The 26,954-nt window shown below is 47.0% G+C and overlaps 1 protein-coding gene across 1 annotated transcript in view; it reads right to left on the bottom strand.

The window, feature by feature from the left end:
* The window catches only part of ATP6V1B1 (ATPase H+ transporting V1 subunit B1), a 79,534-nt gene that overhangs the window by 17,268 nt on the left and 35,312 nt on the right, over positions 1-26,954 (bottom strand). Inside the window, exons 3-7 of the mRNA XM_081020927.1 lie at positions 25,257-25,355; positions 14,119-14,212; positions 6,253-6,330; positions 4,642-4,781; positions 1,961-2,062 (exon numbers count right to left, since the gene is read on the bottom strand). Of these exons, the coding sequence (XP_080877053.1) occupies positions 1,961-2,062; positions 4,642-4,781; positions 6,253-6,330; positions 14,119-14,212; positions 25,257-25,355 (513 nt within the window). The remainder of the gene's footprint in view (positions 1-1,960; positions 2,063-4,641; positions 4,782-6,252; positions 6,331-14,118; positions 14,213-25,256; positions 25,356-26,954) is intronic.

Here is a 26,954-nt window from a genome sequence, read left to right as displayed (position 1 = left end):
AGTTGCTCTGGTCAGTCGTTGTGAGAACAGGGTGCTGGACTAGATGGGCCAGGGGCCTGATTCAGCAGGCAAATCTTAGGTCCTTAACAGCTGTATATAGCTTTCTTCAGGCGTGAAGTGTTCTTCTTGTGGGATGTGAAACACATGAACAGTCAAGTACAACATTCCTAGAGTGAACATGTTTACACATGGGGAGGAATGTTTGTCCAGCCAGCAGGTCAACTTCCTGTTTCCTTCTGGGCTGGGAGAGACTTCCTCTGTATGTGACTAGAGGTGGGCGTGGCCTCACCTGTGCAGGTAACGCCAAAAGCACAGGGCAGGGCAGCCATCTCTCTCTCTGTGACTACATGCATCGAAGAAGCAACATCTGCTTAGCCAAAGATGCTCTCTTGGCCTCCAGCCAAGAGAGGACAAAGGGACTGTCTCCTTATGAGATAGTTTCCAGGTGTATGTTACTTTTCTAAGCTAAGTCTGCCTTCTGGGATCTGATTGTGAACAGAATGTGAGTAAACTCTTTTTATACTTTTGTAGAAGATTGTGTTGTGTCTTATCTTTAAGAGGGAAGAAGGGGGAAATACCAGAACAGTTATTATAGAGGCTTTAGCGAGCCTGAGCAAATGCATCTGCTGTAAGTTTAAAAGGGGGAATGTTACTCTGCAAAATTGTGAACTTGTTAACACAAGTTGGAAAGGCTATAATCAAACAATATATCCTCTCCTCCATCCCTGAACATTCCCACACTTCTGAGTCTTATAAAATCACATCCACAAGAGCAGTTAAGGCTAAATACTACTACTACTACTACTACTACTACTACTACTACTACTAATTCCTTTTTGCCGCAGGTGGAGGGCAGAGCGTAGCCATCACAATTAGCAGCCATCCATAGTCCTCTCTTCCTCCATGAATTTGCCTCATCCTCTTTCAGAGCCATCTAAGTTGCTGGTCATCCCTGCCTCCGGTAGAAGCGAGTTCCATAGTTTAAACTATGCGCTGCGGGAGGAAGGACTTTCTTTTATCCCACCTGCCGATAAAGATGACCTGGGGACCAGCGTCAAAGGTGGGCTGCCAAAAGGAAGTGCTTGCAAGGACGCAGCTGTCCACTAGAGGGGAGCAAGATGCTGCCAATTAGCTCACGTGGCTGCCTGGGAGATGCTCAAAGCCTGAGGATGCGGCAGGGAAGCTTGTCTTTTCCCAGAGGGAGGCCTCTTGTGCCACCAGTCCTGCTGCCTCGGCTGAGCATCCCTCCAGGAAATATTTCCTAACAAACTCTCCTTAGGGCCCCAGAGCCAACATGGGCCTCTGGGTTATGGGTACCAGATTTTTTTCAATGAATCCGGGAACACTTTTTTTGTTTTGAAGCTGAGTAGCAACAGGGAGTCAGTAGTGGGGATGGTGAGGCAAAAGACCCTGGGCCCAAGCACACATGCATACAGTCATACAGGAAAAAAGGCAGGGCATTAATAAATATAACAATGAAAACGAAGATATGATTCTTTGATTCTGCAATAGAACCAACGAATTAGAAGGCAGGGACAAATGCAAATAAGGAAGGCTCTTACATTACTGGCTAGAGCATGATATTTGATGTTGTCTCCCCTTATGGCTTTGATCTATAGGCTACCACTAAAATGAGGCTGCATTTTAAACTGTATTCTAACTTATATTTTAATCGACTGTTTTGGTTTTTTTGTTTTGTTTTGTTTTTTTATGTTTTTACTGTATTTATATTCTGTGTTAGCTGCCCTGAGCCCGGTCTTGGCTGGGGAAGGCGGGGTATAAATTTATTATTATTATTATTATTATTATTATTATTATTATACCAATAATGCCAAGGTTGCAGGTTTGATCCCCAGATGATCCTTAGGGTCTCTTCCAACTCTGCAATTCTATGAGCAGGAAAGATACCAATGGCTCCTTGCGCGTAAATGCAAGGGGACAAAACGGGAACAAAACTCACCCCCATGGCAGCAAAGACGATGGCAAAGTTGTCCTCGTGGTAATCCATGACATCTTTGGATTTCTTCACCAGCCCTGCTTGCCTGCAGATCTGGGCCGCGATCTGAGAGGGGAGGCAAAAGGAAGACAAGGCTACCGTCTCAAGGACAGAACAGAGGAGATGGAGCACCCTCCAACATTCCTCAGATGAAAATAAGGACGTCACACACACACACACACACACACACACCCCTGACCTTCCTCAACTCCTCTCCCATTTCTTGCACACACCCCTCAATCAGCTGGTGAGTTTTTAACCCTCTGTCCCAGTTTCTGGGGTGTTTTGGACATAACTTTATGACCACTGCTCCATAGATAATTATTTCATATTGAATTGTCATTATAGTTCATGCGTATAGGTAAATGTAAAGGGACCCCTGACCATTAGGTCCAGTTGTGGCCGACTCTGGGGTTGCGGCACTCAACTCACTTTATTGGCCGAGGGAGCCGGCGTACAGCTTCCGGGTCATGTGGCCAGCATGATTAAGCCACTTCTGGTGAACCAGAGCAACGCACAGAAACGCCGTTTACCTTCCCGCCAGAGCGGTACCTATTTATCTACTTGCACTCTGACGTGCTTTCGAACTGCTAGGTGGGCAGGAGCAGGGACCGAGCAACGGGAGCTCACCCCGTCACGGGGATTCGAACCGCCAACCTTCTGATTGGCAAGTCCTAGGTTCTGTGGTTTAACTCACAGCGCCACCTGTGTTCCAGTTCATGCATATAGTTTGTAATAATTTGAGTTATTGTAAGTTGCCATGTATATGCAAGTCATTGTTTCAATAATTCATTTGCAGTTTATGAAGCGTTTCTGTATCCTTCTGCTGCACTGAAGAAGAATTCCACGAAACAGTGGCTATATCCGGAATCACTGTTCACTGTTCACCACTTCGGCACCGTTGAACGTCATAAGACAAAGCTTTACGGCTTGTTTTCACCAGATAAGAATCTGACCTATTGCTTCTTTCAGAGACTTGCATAGTCTACAAAGACTTTTTAGAGACATATAAGACTTATGTCTATTTGGTTCTATTTTTTTCAACAGAATCCATCAAGAGTGCACATTTTGTGACTTTCAGAGATTTATAAGATCTCTGTTTATTTGGTTTTTCATATTGTTCAATGTTCTGTATAGATTATATAAAGAGTTCATATTGATATTGCATTGTTGGACTTGGTCATTGTGTTGCCTTGGATATTACTGTGTTTTGGACAAAGATATAAGCATTCCTGCCGCGGGAGAATGAGGAGAGAGATAACATACGGTATTTTTTTGTGCAATCTTGAGCTCCTTGGAGGAAAAAAGCAGTCTGTGTGCCAAAAACTGTGATTCTTACATTGCAGTGGGGCTGGAGTCTTTGCAGTCCTTCCCACAACTCTGCAACTCTACGAAATAAATAAATGAAGGGCCTTTGCTGGCCTCTCAACCCACCTCCCTCCGTTACTCTCCTGTCAGGCGGCGGAGCGTCCAACACGCCAGGTCCTGAGTTTATCATATTCACTCTCGCCTGTCACTCCCGATTAGTCAGAGCAGTTTCCACCTGACTTCTTCCCTGGGTGTGTATCTGTGGCAAGGAAACTGGTCTGCTTATTCATTTATCTATTGAATATATACCCCACCTTTTCCTCCATGGGGCTCAGGATGGCATCATGGTTTCCCCTCTTCCTCATTCAGCCCTCACAACAACGCTGTGAGGTAGGCTGGGCTGGGACAGACAGAGACCCAGTGAGCTGCATGGCCAAGGATTTGAACCCTGGTCTCTCTCACGGGCTACACACCTTGCCCCAGGTGCAGTCACACAGAGATGAGCCTCAATGTTTCAACTAGGGCCAGGGCCTTTTCAGCACTGGCCCCAACTTGGTGGAACGCTCTGTCACAAGAGACCAGGGCCCTGCGGGACTTAACGTCTTTCCGCAGGGCCTGCAAGACAGAGCTGTTCCGCCTGGCCTTTGGTTTGGACTCGGTCTGACCCTTATGTTGCCCTCCCCTTATGGTCTTGATCTATGGGCTACTTTTAAAATGAGGCTGCATTTTAAATTGCATTTTAAACTGTATTTTAAATTGGTTTCCCCCCCTAGTATGTTTTTACTGTAATTTTATTGGTGTTAGCTGCCCTGAGCCAGGCTCTGGCCGGGGAGAGCAGGGTATAAATAAAATTTATTATCATTATTATTATTAAGTCCGTCAAAGGGCACCGTGGGGCAAGTCAGGCTGGCATGTCAGCAGAGGTCCAGATTTCCAGCCAGGAAAGGGACAGGAGTGTCTGTGTGAACCAGGTTCAAGGTCCTTAAATTGATTTACAAAAAGCCCAGAGCAACATCAGTTAAGGGTGCCTCAGGGTCCTCCTGAACCCTCGTGTCCCAGATGAGATCACCTGCAGGCTGGTTTCCAAACAAGGAGAAGCTGAACCTTGAGTGCCATGTGCCCAGTCCTGTGGAACTCTCTGCCACTGGAAATTCAGCAGGCAACTTCCGTGCCAACTTTTAATTGCCTGCTGAGATCTTGGTCCCAGAGAGCGTTACTTCTCTAGTGTGTAGCTCTTCGATTTTAAAAACGAACGCGAGAATCCAGACAGAACAAATTCTGGATGGAGCAAAACAGGGGTGGGGGTTAGGATCCGGACCTCAGATGCATATGCTTACCTCATTGTGGGGGAGACCTGCGGCAGAGAAGATGGGGATCTTCTGACCCCTGGCAATGCTGTTCATGACATCGATGGGGGAGATCCCAGTCTGGATCATCTCTTCTGGGTAGATGCGCCCGTGCGGGTTGATGGGCTGGCCTGGGGAAAACGAGGCAGGAGGAGGGAGGGGGTCATAGAATCGTAGAGTTGGAAGGGACTCCTGAGGGTCATCTAGTCCAATCCCCGCAGTGTAGGAATCGCAGCTCAAATGCAGCAATCACAGCTGGCCAGTCAGGGATGGGCTAGTCACTAAGCAGAGAGCAATGGTCATATCGAAGCAGAGACTATAAGGCTTTGCTGCCTTGCTGATGTTGTTAGACTAGCGGTTGCCAAACTCGTGCCCTCCAGATGTTTTGAACTATGGCTGGGGCTGATGGGAGTCTCACCAGTTCAAAGCCTGGTGAAAGATGCAGCAGGACCCACAAAACAGTCGCCATTCCTGTCTTGTTAAAAGTGGCAAACACAGATTTAAAGCTCTGTGTCCGAGAACGCCATTCTTTTTTCTGTCCTGGCGCTTTCTTTGCAAAAACCTGCTCTTTATTACTCAATCTGAGCAAATGGAAGAATTGGCGTTTGTTCTGATCAAATCCTAAAGAGTGGGTTTTCGTAGGGAAAGATTCAGGCCCCCAAAAAACCCCACAGCAAAACCCCAAAAGCTCAGACACGGAGTTTTTAAGTGCAGACTTTGCTGGAAAGAGCAATGCTGAAGGTAAATGTGGAGAAGCCCTTAGGCTCAGCCTAATCTACCTCACAGGGGTGTTGCGGGGATTAAATAAGGGGAGGGAGAGAACCATGGAGACCATCTTGAGGTATAAATGCAAAACCTAAATAAAGGCTCCCTATACCAGGGACGCGGGTGGTGCTGTGGTCTAAACCACAGAGCCTAGGACTTGCTGATCAGAAGGTCGGTGGTCAAATCCCCGCGACGGGGTGAGCTCCCGTTGCTCGGTCCCTGCTCCTGCCAACCTAGCAGTTCGAAAGCACGCCAAAGTGCAAGTAAATCAATAGGTACTGCTCCGGTGGGAAGGTAAACGGCGTTTCCGTGCGCTGCTCTGGTTCGCCAGAAGCGACTTAGTCATGCTGGCCACACGACCCGGAAGCTGTATGCCGGCTCCCTTGGCCAGTAAAGCGAGATGAGCGCTGCAACCCCAGAGTTGGTCACAAAGTGGACCTAATGGTCAGGGGTCCCTTTACCTTTTACCTATACCAGGGGTACTGAAACCCTCTTTCGTTGCCTGAACTGGGTCCCTCCCTAAGACCCTACTGATTTTGGCAGTGCTGGTGAAAAAGGAGAGGGGGGAATAGAGGTGGGGACACCCCAGCAGCCAGATATGAAGGAAGAAGATAAATAAATGTGGGGGAACAGAGGAAAAACCACGGGGTTTTCTCTGCCTGGAAAAATGGAGTTCCTTACTTGTGATGGTGACACTCTGCTTTTAGATATGGGAGACCTGTTTAAGAGCAGAGGGAGGTCAGGACTTTTACCCGTTCCCTTTGACAGTGTCTTTTTCGGAAGGGATGGGTCCAGCTGAATCTCTCCCCACCTGCACAGATCAGACTAAGGTCTCACCATTAATGTCCAGGAAATCTTCTGCCATAACGGTTGGTCCTTTGTCGATGGGTTTGGCAGAACCGTTGAAGACTCGGCCTGCGGAGAGACACGGGTGTCAGTGTTGGAAAAACGCCCCCGGGAAAGACTGCCAACTTCCCAGGTCTTCAGAGCGTCTCTCTGGTGGTCCTCCATGGCTGTAAATCTTCCTCAGTCCAGAGAGACCTTTCTCTCCTGAAAAGACCATGCCAGTCTTCTGGCATATCATAGCAGAAGAAAGACTCAATCGTAGTTCTAAAACTACTTTATTCACAGTCTTATATACAGAGACTCCATCAGTACGTCTGTGCTCCCTGAACACCAGTACAGAACTGTGACACACACAGAAGTGAAACTAAACTTCCAATAGTACTCCAAAGGAAGAGATAATACAGACTTCCTTTCTCTTTTTTCAATTTTTTTTAAATTAAATAAATTTTATTAGTATTTTCCACACAACAACAACACGAAAAATATCGAAAAATAACAATACACAACACACAGAAACCAACATTTGAAAAACTAAAAAAGCAACAACAACTAAAAAAAATCCATATCTTACAAGTTAGTAATATATACACTATAAAAACAACAACAAAACATTGACTTCCACCAATCCCACAGCACCTCCTTTATCTCTCATTGTGTCTTCCTGTTTTCCTGTTTACCTTATCATCTCTATCCTAACATCTAGATATAAATCCCGCTTTCTTATCCTTTCACTTCACAAGGTTATTCCAGACTCAGCCAGTTTTTTGTCCTCGAACCTTGACATTTGAGGTATTCATTTAGGCACTCCCATTCTTTTTTTACTTCCCTTTTTGGTTTTTGTCTTATTATGTCTGTCAATTTGACTTCCTTTCTCACACTTTCTCAGACACTCACATGATGTACACAAATCATAGTACCACTCACTGGTCCAGCTGGAGCAGCTCGGATAGATAAAAATCCTAACATCACTCCCCCATTTTCAGGTAACCGTAAGCTAGTGCAGCATCAAGTGACATATACACAGAGTATACCCCTGTTGTACCAGTTCTACCTTTGGAACAACCTGCATATATAGCTGTGGCTAGCAGCTCAAACCAGGTTTCAGACGCTGAGGTCTTGAGTGAGGTACAAGGTTTGTCCACAGGAGAGACAAAGCCACACCTGAAGGTTGCAAGAGTCAACACTGTTTCCTCAGACCAAGGTAGCGGAAAAGCTCTAGTCCCATGGAAGACAGGTAACCAGAGGTTTGAACTGGTCAATCCAGTTGCAGGTACACCTGGAGCAGCTTGGATAGATAAAAGCCCTAACAGTCAGAAGGAGGGCCTGGTGTGAGACACAACCGCAGGCATGTGCGGGAATCATCTTTGGACACCTATCACCCTAAGAGCACGTGGAGAGGCTGCTGGATCCGGCCAATGGCCCATCTAGTCCAGCATCCTGTTCTCACAGGGGCCAACCGGGTACCTGCGAGAAGCCTGTAAGCACAAGGGCATCTCTCTCCTTCTGTGGTTTCCAACAGCATTTACTGCCTCCAGCCTTGGGCAGCAGAGCAGAGCCATTCCATAGCCTTATCCAACGGGCTTTGGGGAATTGCCTCTTTTTAAGGAAAGGGCTGGTGATGTGATGTTTTTGCTGCAATGATTGTCAGCTGTTGGTTAGAGGGTGGTGCTGACAAGGTTGCAGGTTTGCTCTATATTCCTGCATTGCAGTGGGTTGGACTACATCATCCTCAGGGTCCCAACTCTACGATTCTATGCTTTAATAGATATTTCATACGATCTTTCAATAGATCTTTCATATAGATCATATAGATCTTTCATATATGAGAATAACCAACATGATTTTCTCACTGCGCCAGGAGAAATGTCGAAAGCAGAGACATCCCTTGTGCATCACCTTCATTCATATCTATCTATCGATCTATCTATCTATCTATCTATCTATATCTATCTATCTATCTATCTATCTATCTATCTATCTCTGTGTGTGTGTGTGATGAAGAATGGTCTATGCTACAATTCAACCCTAAACTGAAGACCCATATTGTTAGAGCCGCACTTCTGAAGCCCACCCCATATAGCTGTGTTAACCAATCTTTTAATTTTTCTTATAAATTTTTACACACCCATTATCTATGCTTAATTAAGTATATGTTTAAATCTATGTTTGGTTCATATATAGTTTTAATTCTATTAATCTTAAATTGTTTTTAATGTCCCCCCCCCCTATGTTTCTGGCTATTTCTATTTTATCTGCAGGCCGCCTTCAGTAAAGGGGAAAAGGGGGGGATATAAATATAAATAGCTAAAAGAGGCTCCTGGGAGGTCAGAGGGAGCATGCGGGAACAACTCTTGGGTTGGGGCAACTGGCTACAATGTTTTACAATGTTTTAAACGGTTCTAATTTTGATTCCTCTCTTTTGTTTTCGTCAGGTTGGGGTTGGTTAAATGTTTAGCTGGGGTTGGCGGTTTTTTAAATTTGGGTATACCTGTAAATGGTTTATTATTGTTGTTTTTGTTATTACTGGTTTCTATTGATTGACTGATTGATTGATTGATGATTGATTTGTTGCCTGTATAGGATATTCTGTTTTTTAATGTTTGCTGTTTTGTTGTGTTTTTATATATGTTGTAAGCCACCCAGAGTGGCAGGGGCAACCCAGCCTGATGGATGGGATAAACAACAACAACAACAACAACAACAACAACAACAACAACAACAACAACAACAAATAGTGTGTGAGCTGATAGTCCTGTACAGGACTGTGCAGACAGCAGCCAAGTTCTACCCCACCAGCAGAGGGTGCCAACTGCGTTGCAGAAGTGCCATGGTGGGGGTGGCACATCCTGGGCAGGATTGGTGGTGTGTGTGTGTGTGTGTGTGTGTGTGTGTGTGTGTGTGTGTGGCTTGTGCTTTTGCTGCACCTAATCCTCAGGTGCTGGAGGAGATTCTGGAGAGTCCCATGGACTGCAAGAAGATCAAACCTATCCATTCTGAAGGAAATCAGCCCTGAGTGCTCACTAGAAGGACAGATCCTGAAGCTGAGGCTCCAAGACTTTGGCCACCTCAGGAGAAGAGAAGACTCCCTGGACAAGACCCTGATGTTGGGAGAGATGGAGGGCACAAGGAGAAGGGGACCACAGAGGACGAGATGGCAGGACAGTGTTCTTGAAGGTATCATCATGAGTTTGACCAAACTGCGGGAGGCAGTGGAAGACAGGAGGGCCTGGCGTGCTCTAGTTCAGGGGGTCACAAAGAGTTGGACATGACTCAACAACAACAATCCTCAGGAAGGGAGCGGGCAAAGGAGGTAGGTCCAAGAGGTATGTGTGTGGCAGGAGTGCCAACTTGGCCCTGTGACTGTGGGTGCCCGGGGCCATGGTGCCATGCAGCGTGCCTGGCCCTGGCACCAAAATTTGTGCCCGGCCCCTTCATGGGGAATTTTGTGGGTGCTGGGGCACCCAGGGCGCCAGGGAGTTGGCACCTATGTTGTGCGTCACTCCAAGCGGCTAAGCTGCAGATCTTGCAAGCGCAGGACACCAGCCTTGTTTTCCGGGCTGCAGGTGCTTCGATTGAGCAAAGGTTTCCCTCTGCTCTTTCTCTCCTCCCTTATCCCTCTCTCTCTCTCTCCCTCCTTTTCTTTTTTGTGCTTCAGTGATGTGTGTCTAAGACAAATAGAATGCGTCGTGGTGAATACCAAGCTTACTGGCCTTTCATGGTCCTCTGGCTCCTTCCTCCCATTTCCATCTTGGCATTGATCTTCATTTGCTGTGACAAGGACAGTGCTTTTCTACCGTCCCTCTTAAAGGACCGGAAGAAAGTTGTTGCGTGTCGGGGGGGGGGGACTTGTTGGCGAGGGGGAGGCAGGGAGGGCAAATGCAGTTATATTGATTCCTCCCCTGCGGTGGCCGATAGCCAATCTATAAAGAGGAGGTGGTCTGGCGGATGTTCAAGACGGATCTTTGGGCGAAAAGGTTAATTTGGCCACCTAAGGAAATGAGTCGGTGGGGGGCAGAGGAAGATGATGGCTGGTGGCTAACAGATTGAGGTTGAATCCTGACAAGTACTGTTTTTGGGGGGACAGGGGGCGGGCAGGTGTGGGGGACTCCCTGGTCCTGAATGGGGTAACTGTGCCCCTGAAGGACCAGGTGCACAGCCTGGGAGTCATTCTGGACTCACAGCTGTCTATGTAGGTGCAGGTCAGTTCTGTGTCCAGGGCGGCTGTCTACCAGCTCCTTCTGGTACGCAGGATGAGACCCTCCCTGCCCGCAGACTGTCTCGCCAGAGTGGTGCATGCTCTGGTTATCTTCCACTTGGACTATTGCAATGTGCTCTATGTGGGGCTACCTTTGAAGGTGACCCGGAAACTACAACTAATCCAGAACACGGCAGCTAGACTGGTGACTGGGAGTGGCTGCCAAGACCATATAACACCGGTCCTGAAAGACCTACATTGGCTCCCAGTACGTTTTCTGAGCACAATTCAAAGTGTTGGTGCTGACCTTGAAAGCCCTAAATGGCCTTGGTCCAGTATACCTGAAGGAGCGTCTCCACCCCCATCGTTCTGCCCGGACACTGAGATCCAGTGCTGAGGGCCTTCTGGTGGTTCTCTCCCTGCGAGAAGTGAAACTACAGGGAACCAGGCAGAGGGCCTTCTTGGTAGTGGCACCTGTCCTGTGGAACACCCTCCCATCAGATGTCAAGGAAATAAACAACTATCTGACTTTTAGAAGACATCTGAAGGCAGCCCTGTTTAGGGAAGGTTTTAATGTTTGAGGTTCTGTTGTGCTTTTAATTCTGTTGTGAGCTGCCCAGAGTGGCTGGAGAGGCCCAGCCAGATGGGCAGGGTATAAATAATGAATAATTATCATCATTATTATTATAGGTGCAGGAGATGCGGCCGTACGCTGAAGCTCACCTTGACTCGGGTGCTCAGGCCAGCCCCTGCTCTGCCCAACTCAAGCGCGGCCTTTGCAGAATCAAGCCAAAGACCCACCTGGTCCAGGTGGGCCTGGCCCCCCAAGATCCTGCCCCCTCCTACCAAAATGTAGGAGGACAACCATGGTTGGAGGGAGGTGGCAGCCTGGGAGGAGCACAGCCATGGCCCATTTTTGGCCCAGTAGCCTCTGGTCTCCTCCTGTTTTTAGCCATATGGGCTGATAATACCCACTGGGTGACCCCTCCTCCATGGTACAGTGGTAAGAGCATTGGCTTTGCATGCAGAAGGTGTCAGGTTCGAATGCTGGTGTCTCCATGCTGGGTTGGACACAGCAGCCCTTACCCTGCAGGCTTACAATCTGTTTTTAAAAATAGAATGGCATGCCATGACACAACACACAAGGAAAGGGGCACAGGGATGGAAGAGGAAAACCAAAAGTCAGGCTCCAGTTTCTAAGCTGTTGTTCCGATAATGGGCAGCTGGCACAGTCCAGAGGCAAGGAGGTGCTCGATGGAGCTGGGCCCCCAGCAAAGGTGATGAAATGAGAAGGGAAAATGATGGGATGGCTGTGCCTGAGGCCTGATAGAGCTAGCCTTTTCACAGCCCATTCATTCATTCATTATATTTGCCACTTTTCACTGACATGAGTGAGAATACAGTATGGCTTACATACAATAAATTGCAATATTACTATTACTACTACTACTACTACTACTACTACTACTAATAATAATAATTTTATTTATACCCCACCCTCCCCAACCAGAGCTGGGCTCAGGGCGGCTAACACCAATAAAATCACGGTAAAAACATAATAGGGGCGAAAGACGGGGGGGGGGGGGGAGAAAAGAAAAGAACCCCCCCAATTTAAAATACAGATTAGAATGCAATTTAAAATGCAGCCTCATTTTAATAGTAGTCCATAGATTAAGAACATAAGGGGAGGGAAACAGAAGGGTCAGACCAAGTCCAAACCAAAGGCCAGATACAACAGAACATCACAACTGCAACATGAATCATGTAAAACAATTACGAACCATCAGTAAAACTAACCCCTTATATAAAACACTTTGCAAAATGGCTTAAAAAATAGGCTGAACAGCACAACCGCAAGAAAAGTCCTATTATGAACTTCACAAAGCGTTACAGCACTCGTAATTCACAAAACAGCATTGACAACGTTAGCAAGCTAACAACCCGCAGCAACCCGGCCCTGTTGGATTCACACTCCCTGTCTCTCCCTGCCGCCATGGCTCATAATCTTCCACTCAGTGCATCAAAAGACAGATCCATAGCACAGCAGAGCTCAGGATGGAGGGACTCAGCTTCCCAGTTCTCCCACTGCTGGAATCATCAGCTACACCCCAAGGAAGGAGACAGACCAGCCTAATCCCAGGCTCAGTGCCTAGGCCAGCATTTGCCAACCTGGTGCCCTCCTAATGTTTGGGATGACAACTCTAGGGTTGCCATACGTCTGGAATTTCCCAGACATTACCGGGATTCAGCTGTTGAAAACAGTGTCTGGGTGGAAATTGCTGAAATGTTCAGGAAAATCTGGGCGTAGGCCAACCCATGCTGGGAGTGAAGATTTTGGCGAATTTACTTAAAAATAGATCCAAAAATTCTTCTTATTTTTTTGAGATTTTGCAAAAGTTCTGGGCGAAACTTTAAAAAGCTCCACAGCTTTGGCAACCCCAAACAACTTTTGGGTCTGGATTTTCACTTTTTGGAATATGGCAACCCTAGACAACTCCCTAGCCATCAATGCTTATCTGAAATTCCTGCATTGCAGGGGGTTGGACTAGATGACCCTCGGATCCCTTCCGGCTCTACAGTTCTATGATTCTAACTCCCTTCAGCATTGCTGGAGTGAACCTCCAGATGACTCCTGGGGGCCAGAGAGGGGCAGCTGTCTCCCAAATTAATAAAAATCAATAAAAACACATTGCAGGCTTGATTATTGTAACTTGCTCTACGCGGGGCTGCCCTTGAAGCTGATCCAGAAACTCCAATGGGTGCAGAATGCCGCGGCGAGACTCCTTACGGGGTCCTTGCCGTGGGATCACATTCATCCAGTGCTTTACCAACTGCACTGGCTCCCGGTAGAGTAAAGGGTCAGGTTTAAGGTGCTGGTTTTGACCTCTAAAGCCCTATGCGGCCAAGACCCACGTACCTACGGAACCGCCTCTCCTGGTATGCCCTGCGGAGTACCTTAAGGTCCACAAATGACAACACCTTGGAGGTCCCAAGTCGCATGGTGCTTAAATTGGGCTCCACTAGGGCCAGGGCCTTTTCGGTACTGGCCCCGACACTCTGTCCCAAGAGACTAGGCCCTGCGGGACTTGACATCTTTCCGCAGGGCCTGCAAGACAGAGCTGTTCCACCTGGCCTTTGGTTTGGACTCAGTCTGACCCTTATGTTGCCCTCCCCTTATGGTCTTGATCTATGGGCTACTTTTAAAATGAGACTGCATTTTAAATTGCATGTTAACCTGTATTTTAAATTGGTTTCCCCCTCCCTATTATGTTTTTACTGTAATTTTACTGGTGTTAGCCGCCCTGAGCCTGGCAAGGGCGGGGTATAAATAAAATTTATTATTATTATTATTATTATTAAACTGAGGTATTATTAAACTAACAAAAATCCTGGCTATGCCCATGGCTCCTGTGGCTCAGAGCCAGTTCCTGTCTCCCACTCCAGCACCCGAAAGCCTCTCCCTGCCTCAGCTCCTTCCATGGCAGCCAGGGCCATCTCCCGCTGCCCTTTGGCCTTTTCCTTCTTTTTCCTTTGTTCCTGCAGCCTCTGGCGGCCTTTTCGCTCCCCCGACGGGATTAGCTCACACTTCACTTTGCAGCTGTAGCAACGCATTACCCGAGACGGATTCCTCCTCCTCCCCAGTTCCCCCGTTTTCTACGTACCAAGCATGTCCTCGGAAACAGGTGTGCGGAGAATGTCCCCCGTGAACTCGCAGGACGTCTTCCTCGCATCGATCCCAGATGTTCCTTCGAACACCTGCAAGGCAAGGGCCCCAGAGGGCAAGGACCCAATTACGGGCAATTAGGGAGGATTAACGGCAAATGAGGCCAGGCAGGTCCAGATGGGAAGGGAGCAGGGAGAGGGGGCTGCGGTTTGCGCTGGGCGATCTGCGTTTGGAGGAATTTCCGCCAGCAAGATGAAAAAGAAGCGTCTCTCTCATTGCTTTTTTCGCTCCTCCCCAGAGACTTTGGCTCTCCGGGTCTCAGTCTCCCATTTAAGCCTAAGAACATAAAAACAGCTTGCTGGATCAGGCCAGTGGCTGATCTAGTCCAGCAGCCCGTTTTCACAGTGCCCAAACTCTAGGGTTGCTATATATTGAAGAGCAAAAGAGGACACATTTGCCGACTTTTACTTATAACTATGGGACGCAGGTGGCGCTGTGGGTTAAACCACTGAGCCTTGGGCTTGCTGATCAGAAGGTCGGCGGTTCGAATCCCTGCCATGGGGTGAGCTCCCTTTGCTCGGTCCCTGCTCCTGCCAACGTAGCAATTCGAAAGCACGTCAAAGTGCAAGTAGATAAATAGGTACCGCTCCGGCGGGAAGGTAAGTGGCGTTTCCGTGTGCTGCTCTGGTTCACCAGAAGTGGCTTAGTTATGCTGGCCACATGACCCGGAAGCTGTACGTCGGCTCCTTCGGCCAGTAAAGCGAGATGAGCGCCACAACCCCAGAGTCGGCCACGACTGGACCTAATGTTCAGGGGTCCCTTTACCTTTATTTGTAACTATGGATCGCTGTGAGGACTCTCCTCACGAAAAGGAGGGTGTGTCCTGGAAAAGGAGGACATATGGCAACCCTACCAAACTCCCCATAGAACCTAGGAATCTCATTATTGGCACAAAAATGGAAGCAAGAAGAATTACCAACAAAATAAGAATTGCGGATGAAATCGATGGACTAAGCAGAACTAGGTAAATTAACAGGAAGGGATCGAAACCTGTGGGATCAGAGATTCTTAGAAGACTGGAGTAAATATATGAACTATTTGAAAACAATTTGTTATGAACAGATTACGCTAGTAGGACTGCAAGAAGTTCTGTAAGGAGGATTATTTGAAATATTGCAAGAAAGATTATGAGGAGAATTATTAGTTAATGATAATTAAGAGTAATAGAGAAATTAAGAAACGCAGAATAAGTGATAAGAGCGATAAATCATCAGAGGTCTAAAACATTGTATAAGATAAGAAGGTATGTTATATGATTGTTGGAAATGGTATGTTAAAAAAAACAATAAAAATGTGTGTTTTGTGTGTGTGTGTGTGTGTGTGTGTATAATTATAACCTAGGAATCTCAATACAACTGGAACTGAAGGAGAGCTTGCCGGATCAGGCCAATGGGTCCCAAAAACTCCGGCGTCCTGTTCTCAGTGTCTGGGCAGAACCATGGGGGTGGAGACGCCACTTCAGGTATGTTTTATTTATAAAATGTATATATGACCCTTCATCCGAAGATTATGGGATTTGCAGTATAAAACATGAAAATACACAACAGAATGACAAACAAGGAAGCAAGCCAATGGGAATTGCCCAAGCAGGACCAGAGCACAGCAGCAGCAGCAACTCTCCTCAAGCTGCCAGTGTGGTGTAGTGGTTAAGAGCGGTAGTCTTGTAATCTGGTGAACTGGGTTTGAGTCTCCACTCCTCCACCTGCAGCTGCTGGGTGACCTTGGGCCAGTCACACTTCTTTGAAGTCCCTCGGCCCCACTCACCTCACAGAGTGTTTGTTGTGGGGGAGGAAGGGAAAGGAGAATGTGAGCCGCTTTGAGACTCCTGAAGGGGAGTGATAAAGCGGGATATCAAATCCAAACTCTTCTTCTTCTTCTTCTTCTTCTTCTCAATTGTGGTTTGCAGCAACTGGCATTCAGGAGCATTGGAGGGAGGACAAAGGACAGAGGACTCCCTGGTCCTGAATGGGGTCACTGTGTCCCTGAAGGACCAGGTGCACAGGCTGGGAGTCATTTTGGACTCAGCTGTCCATGGAGGCGCAGGTCAATTCTGTGCCCTGGGCAGCTGTCTCCCAGCTCCATCTGGTACGCAGGACGAGACCCTCCCTGCCCGTGGACTGTCTTGCCAGAGTGGTGCATGCTCTGGTTATCTCTTGCTTGGACTACTGCAATGCGCTCTATGTGGGGCTACCTTTGAAGGTGACCCGGAAACTATAACTAATCCAGAATGCAGCAGCTAGACTGGTGATGGGGAGCGGCCGCCGAGACCTACATTGGCTCCCAGTACGTTTCCAAGCACAATTCAAAGTATTGGTGTTGACCTTTAAAGCCCTAAACAGTCTTGGTCCAGTATACCTGAAGGAATGTCTCCACCTCCATCGTTCTGCCCAGACACTGAGGTCCAGCTCCGAGGGCCTTCTGGTGGTTCCCTCCCTGTGAGAAGCCAAGGTACAGGGAACCAGGCATAGGGCCTTCTCGGTGGTGGCACCCGCCCTGTGGAACGCCCTCCCACCAGATGTCAAAGAGAACAACTACTACCAAACTTTTAGAAGACATCTGAAGGCAGCCCTCTTTAGGGAAGTTTTTAATGTTTGATGCATTACTGTATTTTAATATTTTGTTGGAAGCTGCCCAGAGTGGCTGGGGAAGCCCAGCGAGATGGGCGGGGTATAAATAATAAATTATTATTATTATTATAATTATTATTATTGGGGCTCCTCAGCCACAACGGCTGGGCTCTGCTCTCAGAGGCAGCAGGGCTTCTGAATCCCAGTTGTTGGAAACGGCAGGAGGGCTCTTGTGTCACAGTGAGAACAGGGGGCTGGACTGGACAGGCCACTGGCCTGATCCAGGAAACTCTTATGTTCTTATGCTAGCAGCCAATCATAGAACTGTAGAGTTGGAAGGAACCCCCAATGGACATCTAGACCAACCCGCTGCAATACAGGAATCACACCTGAAATTTCCCTGACCAAAATGGCCACCCAACCTGTTTAAAAACTTCCAGTCAAGAAGAGTCCCCAGCCTCCCGTCCCAAGGGAGGCTGTTCCACTGTCATTCACATCAGAAAGTTATTCATAATCTTGTCGGAATCTCCTTCCTTGTAACTTGAAGCCATGGGTTCGAGTCCTACCCTCCACAGCAGGAGAAAACAAGCCTGCTCCCTCTTCCATGTGGCAGCCCTTGAGATATTTCATATCTCATTGTGAGAAGCAAAGCTACAGGGAACCAGGCAGAGGGCCTTCTCAGTAGTGGCGCCCACCCTGTGGAACACCCTCCCACCAGATATCAGAGAGATAAACAACTACCTAACATTTAGAAGACATCTGAAGGGATGTCCCTGTTTAGGGAAGCTTTTAATGTTTAATAGCTTATTGTATTTTAGTGTTCTGTTGGAAGCTGCCCAGTGTGGCTGGGGGAAACCCAGCCAGATGGGCGGGGTATAAATAAATAAATTATTATTATTATTATTATTATTATTATTATTATTATTATTATTATTTCCTCTCAAGCCTCCTCTTTCCCAGGCTAAACATGCCCAGCTCCTTCAACCATTCCTCATCAGGCATAGTTTCCAGACCCTTAATCATCCTGGTTGCCCCCCACCCTTTTTGCCTCCACAGCCCCCACCCAGTTGGTTGAGTGAAGAGGGAAACTGAGGTGCGCAGACCCCATTGGGTGGCCCAACGCGCTCTCCTCTCTTTCCCACACATGATGCGCTACGTTTGGAGCAACTGGCCTCAGTTGCTTGGTGCCGCCTGGATCCTTCCCAGCATCCTTGGGGGAGAGGGGACCCGAGGCACCAGCATCCCTTCTGACTTGGTATTTTTGGAAAACCACTGCAATGGAAGGAGGACCCCAGCGCTGCTCTCATGGCCAATGCAGGCCTTGGTTAGCCGGAGGGGAAAGCACCTTCTTCTAATTCATAGCTGCCCACTTTTCCCTTTTCTTGCGAGGAATCCTATTCGGAATAAGGGTTGTTGTTGTTTAGTCATTTAGTTGTGTCCGACTCTTCATGACCCCATGGACCAGAGCATGCCAGGCCCTCCTGTCTTCCACTGCCTCCCGCAGTTTGGTCAAACTCATGTTGGTCTCTTTGAGAACACTGTCCCACCATCTTGTCCTCTGTCGTCCCCTTCTCCTCGTGCCCTCCATCTTTCCCAGCATCAGGGTCTTTTCCAGGGAGTCTTCTCTTCTCATGAGGTGACCAAAGTCTTAGAGCCTCAGCTTCCCGATCTGTCCTTCCAGTGAGCACTCAGGGCTGATTTCCTTCAGAATGGAGAGGTTTTATCTTCTTGCAATCCATGGGACTCTCAAGAGTCTCCTCCAGCACCAGAATTCAAAAGCATCCATTCTTCGGCGATCAGCCTTCTTGATGGTCCAGCTCTCACTTCCATACACCACTACTGGGAAAACCATAGCTTTAACTATACGGACCTTTGTTGGCAAGGTGATGTCTCTGCTTTTTAAGATGCTGTCTAGGTTTGTCATTGCTTTTCTCCCAAGAAACAGGCGTCTTTTAAGGGAATTTCCCTTAAAAAGGGGGAAACATTGACAGCTATGTTCTAATTGGATCTAGTGTGCCTCCCCCTCCCCTATCCATTCCGAAGGGACCCCCGAAAGGCTCCCTTTGATCGGAATAATATTTGACACCGTTTGAAGGCAGTGACCTCCGGACCGCTGCTTTAATTAGATCCTTGTGGCCCCTTGCGAAAGAATGTTCACACGTTGGCCAGCTGTTGCGGCAGGGTGGGGTGGGGGGCTGGGAAGGGTGGAATAAGCCCCCCACCCCAGCTCCGTGTATATCAGGCTTTCCCTAAGCGGCTTCTGCCAAAGGCCGGGCAGGGGGTGCCGGAGAGGCTGACTCCCTAATAGGATTAGAAGGGCCCTGCAGAGGTCTCTGTGGCATTAGAGGGCTGAAGTCTGGCCGCTCGCCAGCAGAGGTCCCCCGCAGGTCAACCTCGCGGGTCCCTCGCCTCCACAGGGCTACTAGGCTCAAGGCATTGCTCATCAGAGCAGGGCAGGCGGGAAAGGGCATTCTGCGCGATCTCAGAGGGCGAGGAAAGGTCAGGGGGCTTGGAGAGGCAAGCATCCCTGGGGAGGCACCTGCTTCTCTGCACGGAGGGGCAAACTGGGCAGCCCCCTCCCAGCAGAGAGAAGAAGACCCTCTGCCTTGCTGGGCCGAAGTCCCAGCCAGCCACTCACCCCCTGATCCAAGGCACGGGGGCTGCGCTTAGAGAGGGTCCCCTCCTTTCACGATCTGGATAGAGCTGCTGTGAGGTCACGGAATGCAGACAAACATTCTGGGTGCTGGTGGGGGAAAGGTCCGTCCTTGTACATCAATGTTGTGAAAGGCCAATGTGGCTGGAAGAAAACCTGCAGGGATGAGATTCCCAACTTCTCTTTCTTTCTTTCTTTCTTTCTTTCTTTCTTTCTTTCTTTCTTTCTTTCTTTCTTTCTTCTCCGGGCGCCACTGCCCTTAACAACAGCCAGATGGCGAAGGGAATTTAGCAAGGAGAGCTGTTGTCTCCAAGTGAGGTCTAGCTGGCTTCATCTGCCAAGTCTCCACAGGTCAGGCTTCTGTTAGAGGCATGGCAGCACTGCTGGCAAAATAGTTGGCAACCCTCTCAGGAATAGGAGGTGATGCGCTTGTGAGGGACGGGCGCAGGTTGGAAGATTGGGGTAAGAAAGGGAAAGACGGGTGGAGCTGAGGCAGCCAACTGAGAGGTACAAATGACTAGGAGAAAAGCAACCTTAAGTAGTAGTAGTAGTAGTAATAATAATAATAATAATAATAATAATAATAATTTATTATCTATACCTCGCCCATCTGCTGAGTTTCCCCAGCCACTCTGGGCGGCTCCCAATCGAGTGTTAAAAACTGTCCGGTTTTAAACTAAATAAAGTTAAAACCAAGATGTTGACAAAGAACTTGGCTGAAAATTTAAGAAGCCAGTTAGAGTTGCAAACAGGAATCAAGGTGGTGAAAAAGGTGAAATATCTGGGTATTTGGGTCTCCACGAAAAACATAAACTTAGTAGAAGATAATTATATTAGGACCTGGAGAGAGATTAAAAAAGACTTAGATACCTGGAGTAGGATAAAACTTTCCTGGTCAGGAAGAATGGCCGCAATTAAGATGAGTATTCTTCTAAGACTGCTGTTTTTATTTCAGAACATCCCGGTGATTAGAGGTACGACAATGTTTAAAGATTGGCAGAAAACCCTTTCCAGATTTATTTGGCAGGGCAAAAGAGCAAGAATTAAATTTAAACTACTTACAGATCGAAGAGATAGAGGAGGGTTTGCCGTCCTGAACTTGAAACTATACTATGAGGCCTCGTGCTTGTGCTGGATCAAAGAATGGATCGTTTTGAAAAACACAGATTTGTTAGATTTAGAGGGATTTAACACCAGATTCGGTTGGCACGCATATCTGTGGCACAATAAAGAGAGGGTACACAAAGGCTTCTCTAACCATATCATCAGAGGAGCGTTGCTTGAGGTATTGGACAGAAATAAAAAAGACACCCCCTGGTGGCTATCACCAATTGATATTCTAACAATCAAAAAATTAAATATGGAAAGTCAAAGATGGACCTATGAAGACCTCCTGGTAAGATCAGATAAAGGATGGAAAATCAGAACATATGAAGATTTAAAGGATAAATTAACGGGTTGGCTACAATTTCAACAAATTAATGCCGTATGGAACGAACATAAAAAAACAGGGATGAATGAGAAAAAGTCCAGATACCAGGTGGAAATACTAGAAGGTAATTCCAAACTTTTATCCAAAATGTATAATCAATTACTAGATTGGGATACCAAGGATGAAGAGATAAAGGAAGTTATGGTCAAATGGGCCATAGATCTTGGATACAATCTAGATTACGATAGGTGGGTGAAACTTTGGAACAAGGATATGAAGTTCACAGCATGTGTTGGACTCCGAGAAAATATGGAAAAAATGATGTACCGATGGTACATCACCCCTGTGAAATTGGAAAAAATGTATAAGACCGGAGACAAAACATGCTGGAAATGCAAAACAAAAGAGGGTGATTTCCACCACATGTGGTGGACTTGTGAAGAAGTGAAAAGGTTTTGGGGACTTATTTATGATGAATTAAAAATTTTTTTGAAATATACTTTTCCCAAAAAACCCAAAGCCTTCCTCCTGGGAATGGTCGGAGAGGAGATCAAGAAAGAAGACCAAATAATGTTCCAATATGCAACGGTAGCCGCCAGGATATTGCTAGCGCAAAATTGGAAAACCCCTAATATCCCAACTGTTAGAGAATGGCAAATTAAATTATTCGAGTATATAGAATTAGCAAAGATGACACAAAAAATCAGGCATCAAAAAAGTGTAAAATTTATTAACGATTGGAACAAATTCATAACATACATAGAAGCAAATTTAGGAAATATTAAAATCACAGTAGGTGTAACGTAAAGCATGCGATGTATAGATAGAGGTTGTAAAATGATACCGCAGAAAGGTATTGTGGCTACACAGCCCAAAACTGAGATGGAGGGAAGTCAATCAATGTTAAGTTATGAATTTGATGTTGGTTTGTTTTCCGTTTGTTTTCTTTTTTTTTATGTGTTGCTTTGTCTTTTTACCTTTTTTGTTGTTCGTTTGTATGTTTTTGTTTCTTCACTTTGTATGTTTTTGTCTTAAAAAAGAACTTAATAAAAAGAATTTTAAAAAAGGGAAAAAAAACAAAACAATACAGCACTAAATATTAAAAACTTCCCTAAACAGGGCTGCCTTCAGATGTCTTTTAAAGATAGGATAGCTGCTTATTTCCTTGACATCTGATGGGAGGGTGTTCCATAGGGCGGGTGCCACTACCGAGAAGGCCCTCTGCCTGGTTCCCTGTAACCTCACCTCTCGCAATGAGGGAACCGCCAGAAGACGAGAAACTTATTTTTTTTAAAAAAGTGGTTGCTGTTTTTTGAAATCTCCCCAGTGCCCCAGTTCAAAAGTCGCCCCACACAACCTGGACCATGTTCCGCTGTCCTGTGTGCGGGTCTCTCTGGAGAGACTTGGCTTCCCTTACAAAGGGCCCGCCCACTTTTCCCTCTGGCCCCGCCCACCATGGCTATGTGGCCCCCGGAAGGCTACCCTGAAAGGGATGTGGCCCGAAATCTTCCCCACCCACCAACATCCTTTCCGGATTCCTGCTTTCTGTATCTGGGCTAGGGCTTTCAATTTGACTCCCGGAGATCTCAGCCTTCGATTTGCTCCTCCGAGTCTCAAGTCAGTATCCCTCTAGCGCATTATGTATTTATGGCCCTTGTACTTCCAGGTCTTCTTCGCCTGCCCAGGTGTCTCAGCCTTGACTTTTGGCTTGCAGTTCAAGAACAACACGAAGCATCAGCTTCTCTCTGCTGCACAGACATCTTAAGGAGAGAACGAACCGCATCCTGAAAAGGCAAAGGGCGAAGGCTGCTGCCCTGTCTGCTTTTACTCGGGAGTAAGGAAGGGGAAGAATACTGTCCCAAAGGAAAACAGAAAACTGCCGCCATTTGGATGGATAGCATTCAAAACTTCGGCAAATCTCGCTTTTTGAAAAGATATCCCACAGACTAAAAAGTATATGTTATTTCTTATACGAATATTGCGTGTGGCTCATTTAAATCTTATTGTCAATAATGGAGCTCACAGGGGAAATACTTTTATTTTCATTCATCTTTTATTATTTGTAAAGGGGATCTTTCTTTGAGCTGATACTTCTACTATCTCTTTGGAGCTGTGCTGGATCTTTGTGTTTTTGTCCTCCCCCCAAAATAGTTTAAATCTGCCACAATTTGCATGCTCCTACAAGAAGTGTTCGCTACCATGATTTTCTTTGGAGCCTTCAAACATTCTGTAAATGATTACATTATTTTCTGCATTGTTTTTGACGTATCCCTGCCACTGGAATGTGTTGAAATGACATAATTAATTATGTTGGCTCGGCCATAGCAGATAGGGAGAAAACAGCATAGGTTTTGGCAGAAGGAAAGTTGTAAATAAAAATATAAGAGCATTGCTTGATCAGGCCAAAGGGACCCGTCGGGTCCTGCACCCTGTTCTCACAGTGGCCAAGCAGATGCCTGTGAGAAACCCACAAGCAGGATTCGAACACAAGACCAACTCTCACCTCCTGTGGTTTCCAGAAACTGGTCTTCAGAAGCATTTTGCCTCTGATTGGGGAGGCAGAGCGGAGCCAACATGGCTGGGAGCCATCAAGAGCCCTTTCCTCCTCCATGACTTTGTCCAATCCTCTTTTAAAGCCAACAAAGTCAGTAACCATCCAAAACCAGTGGAGTTTAATATAAATGGTAATGGGAACCACTGTGATTCAGTGGTTAGACTACTGGGAGAGACCAGGGTTCAAATCCCCGCACAGCCATGATGCTTACTGGACGAGCTTGGGCCAATCCTGAGGATCCATGTGGATCCGTGCTTTGTAACCACGTTTTTGCGCCATTACGGCTCCACGCAACAGTGGGTGTGTGATTTTTTTGGTGCAGGCTGTAGCCATGGATATGCAATGTGATCTGATGGTAAATTTGGGGTGACCCAATGTAAAAATCCTGAGGACCCATGGGCTTTTACCTCCCAGGCAGCCTCCTTTATCACTAGCGTCCCTTATCTCCCTCCCGATCACTTACCGATCAACTGCTTCCTTTCAACACCCCCTTCCCTCTTCTTTGCCTTAGTGTCTTTTCCTTAGCTGGAGCAATTTTTCACTCGTCCTTTTCTTCTAATTTCTCTCCTCATTCCTTTAGTCTTCCTGTCTCCTCTCCTTGCAAGTTCGCTGTCTTTACCTCCCCCCTCCCCCAGCAGCCTCCTTTTCCAGCCGCCTTATTTCCCTCCCGATCACTTGCCGATCAGCTGCTTTGTTTCAACACCCCCTTCCCTCTTTCAAAATAAATAAACAAAGCATGATCTGCTTTTCTCCCCTGGGTAATTCGGCTCCAGGGACCACACATTCGCTCCATAAGACGCACAGACATTTCCCCTTACTTTTTAGGAAGAAAAAAGTGTGTCTTATGGAGCGAAAAATACGGCAAATGAAGATGTGGGAGAATTCAACTCTCCTTCCTTGGATGTTTTTAAGCTGAGGTTGGGTGGCCCTCTATCATGGATGTTGTAGCTGAGATTCCTGCATTGCAGGGGGTTGGACTAGATGTCCCTCGGGGTCCCTTCCAATTCTCCAGTTCTATGGTCCTCTGATTCTGTGTACAGCATCTTGCGCTTCTTAGAGAAAAGGTGGGGTATAAATGCAAAGCGATGGCTGTGCTCTGTCGAAATGTCCCAAAGGTGAGCAATGAAAGCAGGGGACAGGCTTATACCCTCCAATCTTTCTCTGATGAAAACAGGGGTGCCCCATTCTGCCATGATAATGTTCCTATTTATACCCCACACACCTGACTGGGTCACCCCAGCCACTCTGGGCAGCTTCCGACATATATAGGTAAAGGTAAAGGGACCTCTGACCATTAGGTCCAGTTGTGACCGACTCTGGGGTTGCGGGGCTCATCTCGCTTTATTGGCTGAGGGAGCCGGCGTACAGCTTCTGGGTCATGTGGCGAACCAGAGCAGCGCACAGAAACACCGTTTACCTTCCTGCCAGAGTGGTACCTATTTATCTACTTGCACTTTGACATGCTTTCGAACTGCTAGGTTGGCAGGAGCAGGGACCGAGCAACGGATGCTCACCCCGTCATGGGGATTTGAACCGCTGAGCTTCTGATCGGCAAGTCCTAGGCTCTGTTTTTAACCCACAGTGCCACCTTTGTCCCTCGGACATATATAGAAACACAATAAAACATTAAACATTTTAAAAACCTTCCCTCTACAGGATTGCCTTCAGACGGCTCGGGGGTCCGATAACTCCATCCCCTCCAATGAAAATAAGGACGTCCTAAGGAAAAGTGGGACATTCTGGGATCAAATCAGAAACCAGGACGGCTTCTCTGAATCAGGGATGTCCCTGGCAAATAGGTATACTTGGAGGCTCTGGTTCAAATTGAGTCCCACTGAGACACGGAGTCAACAGAGTCGTTCTCACACACCTGGATAATGGCTTTGGAACCGGACACTTCCAGCACTTGCCCGCTTCGCTGTGTGCCGTTCGGGAGAGTGAAGTTGACAATCTCCGCATACTGGGCAAACTGCAAGGAGAGAGAAGCAAGGCAAAGGTTAGAGCAGGGTCTGGTGGGATTGTAATGCAATCAAAAAATTTTGGGAAATGATATATAATGAATTGAAGAAAATCTTCCACTTAACATTTGTTAAAAAACCAGAAGCATTTTTGTTAGGGGTTGTAGAAAAAGACCTGCCAAAAAAGCTGAAAAACATCTTCATGTATGCAACAACGGCCGCGAGAGTCCTAATAGCACAAGGATGGAAGACGGAAGAAATTCCAACCAAAGAATCATGGCAAGAGAAACTGATGGATTACACAGAATTGGCAAAATTGATACATAAGCTACGGGACAAGGATAACTGCGACTTCAAAGATGAATGGGAACCCTTTACAAAATATTTGAATACGCAACAAAGTGAATTGGACTCCTTGGCAGGTTTTGAATAAACACTCACAAACTCTTTACTGACAATAATCAGTTAGATATTTTTTATACAATTTTGTAACATGCAGAGAATAGCATTTACAGAGAAACCAAAGATTGGAACTGAGGGAAGTCGGGGGGGGGGGTTTGTTTGGGAGGGTGAGGGGAGGGAGGAAAATGGGGGGACACCAAAGATGACATGTTTTTGGAAAATGTGTTTTGTTTAAATTTTTAATTATTTTTTTTTTTTAAAAAAGGTTAGAGCAGGGGTCAGCAAACTTACTGCGCCTTGGGCCGGTGTCTCCAGCGCCGATCGCGCGGTGGGCCGGGGAGCGCATGCCCATACACGTGCGCAAACGCTATTTCTGGTGCATTTCCGGGTCAGAGGAGCACCGGAAATCGCTTGTGCGCATGTGCACTGGCCTCCTCCAACCCGGATGTGCACCGCAAATTGTTGGAATTCTGCCTGGGTCAGAGGAATGTGCCACAGCGTAGGCACCGGCAGATATTCCTGTCGACCTCCCCGCGTCTCCACTCTGCTGATAAGCAGGCGAGGTCCGGCGATTCTTCTCAGATGTATGAGAGGAACACACCGTTCTTCCTCTCTCCCCTTTGGTGTCCCCAGGGAGGGGAAAGAAGCAGACAGAAAACTATTTACATCATTTATTTCTGCCTCTTACATCAGTACAGAGAATCATGTCTGCACTCAACAACAGCAAGAAGAAACTCCTCCCAAGTACATCCAGTACGGGTCATATGACACACACACACTGAGCTAACATCCGGTGCTCAGTACAGAATGGACTGCCCCTTTGTTCCCATGGCAACAGTCACAAACATCCTGTCTGGCTTTCCAGCCACAAGCAGCTGGCTGAGCTGCTAGAGCCTTTGCTTGCTGCAGCATTGGTGCTTTATGGTAACATACTCCCCCTAAAGTATCAATGTGTGCCGCGAGCAAAGCGTCATCCAGAGAAGAAAACAAACAGTTGTTATATTTATAACATTCCCCTGTTGTTTCAGTTCCACCCTTGGAACTACCCGCCACTGGTTTAACCAATGTACCTCTCTGGTTGTGTGACTTCGCATTACCTCGGTTAACAACTCTCTGTTGTGCCTTTGTCTCTGACTCAGACACAGCTTCAATCTGTCCTTGGTCGTTTACAATAGCAACATATGCAAGGTTAGCAAACTCCTTTGAAT

Source organism: Podarcis pityusensis (assembly GCF_964106645.2).
Source record: "Podarcis pityusensis genome assembly, chromosome: 9".
Taxonomy (NCBI): Eukaryota; Metazoa; Chordata; class Lepidosauria; order Squamata; family Lacertidae; genus Podarcis; species Podarcis pityusensis.
This window is presented reverse-complemented; position numbering and strand designations above follow the sequence as displayed.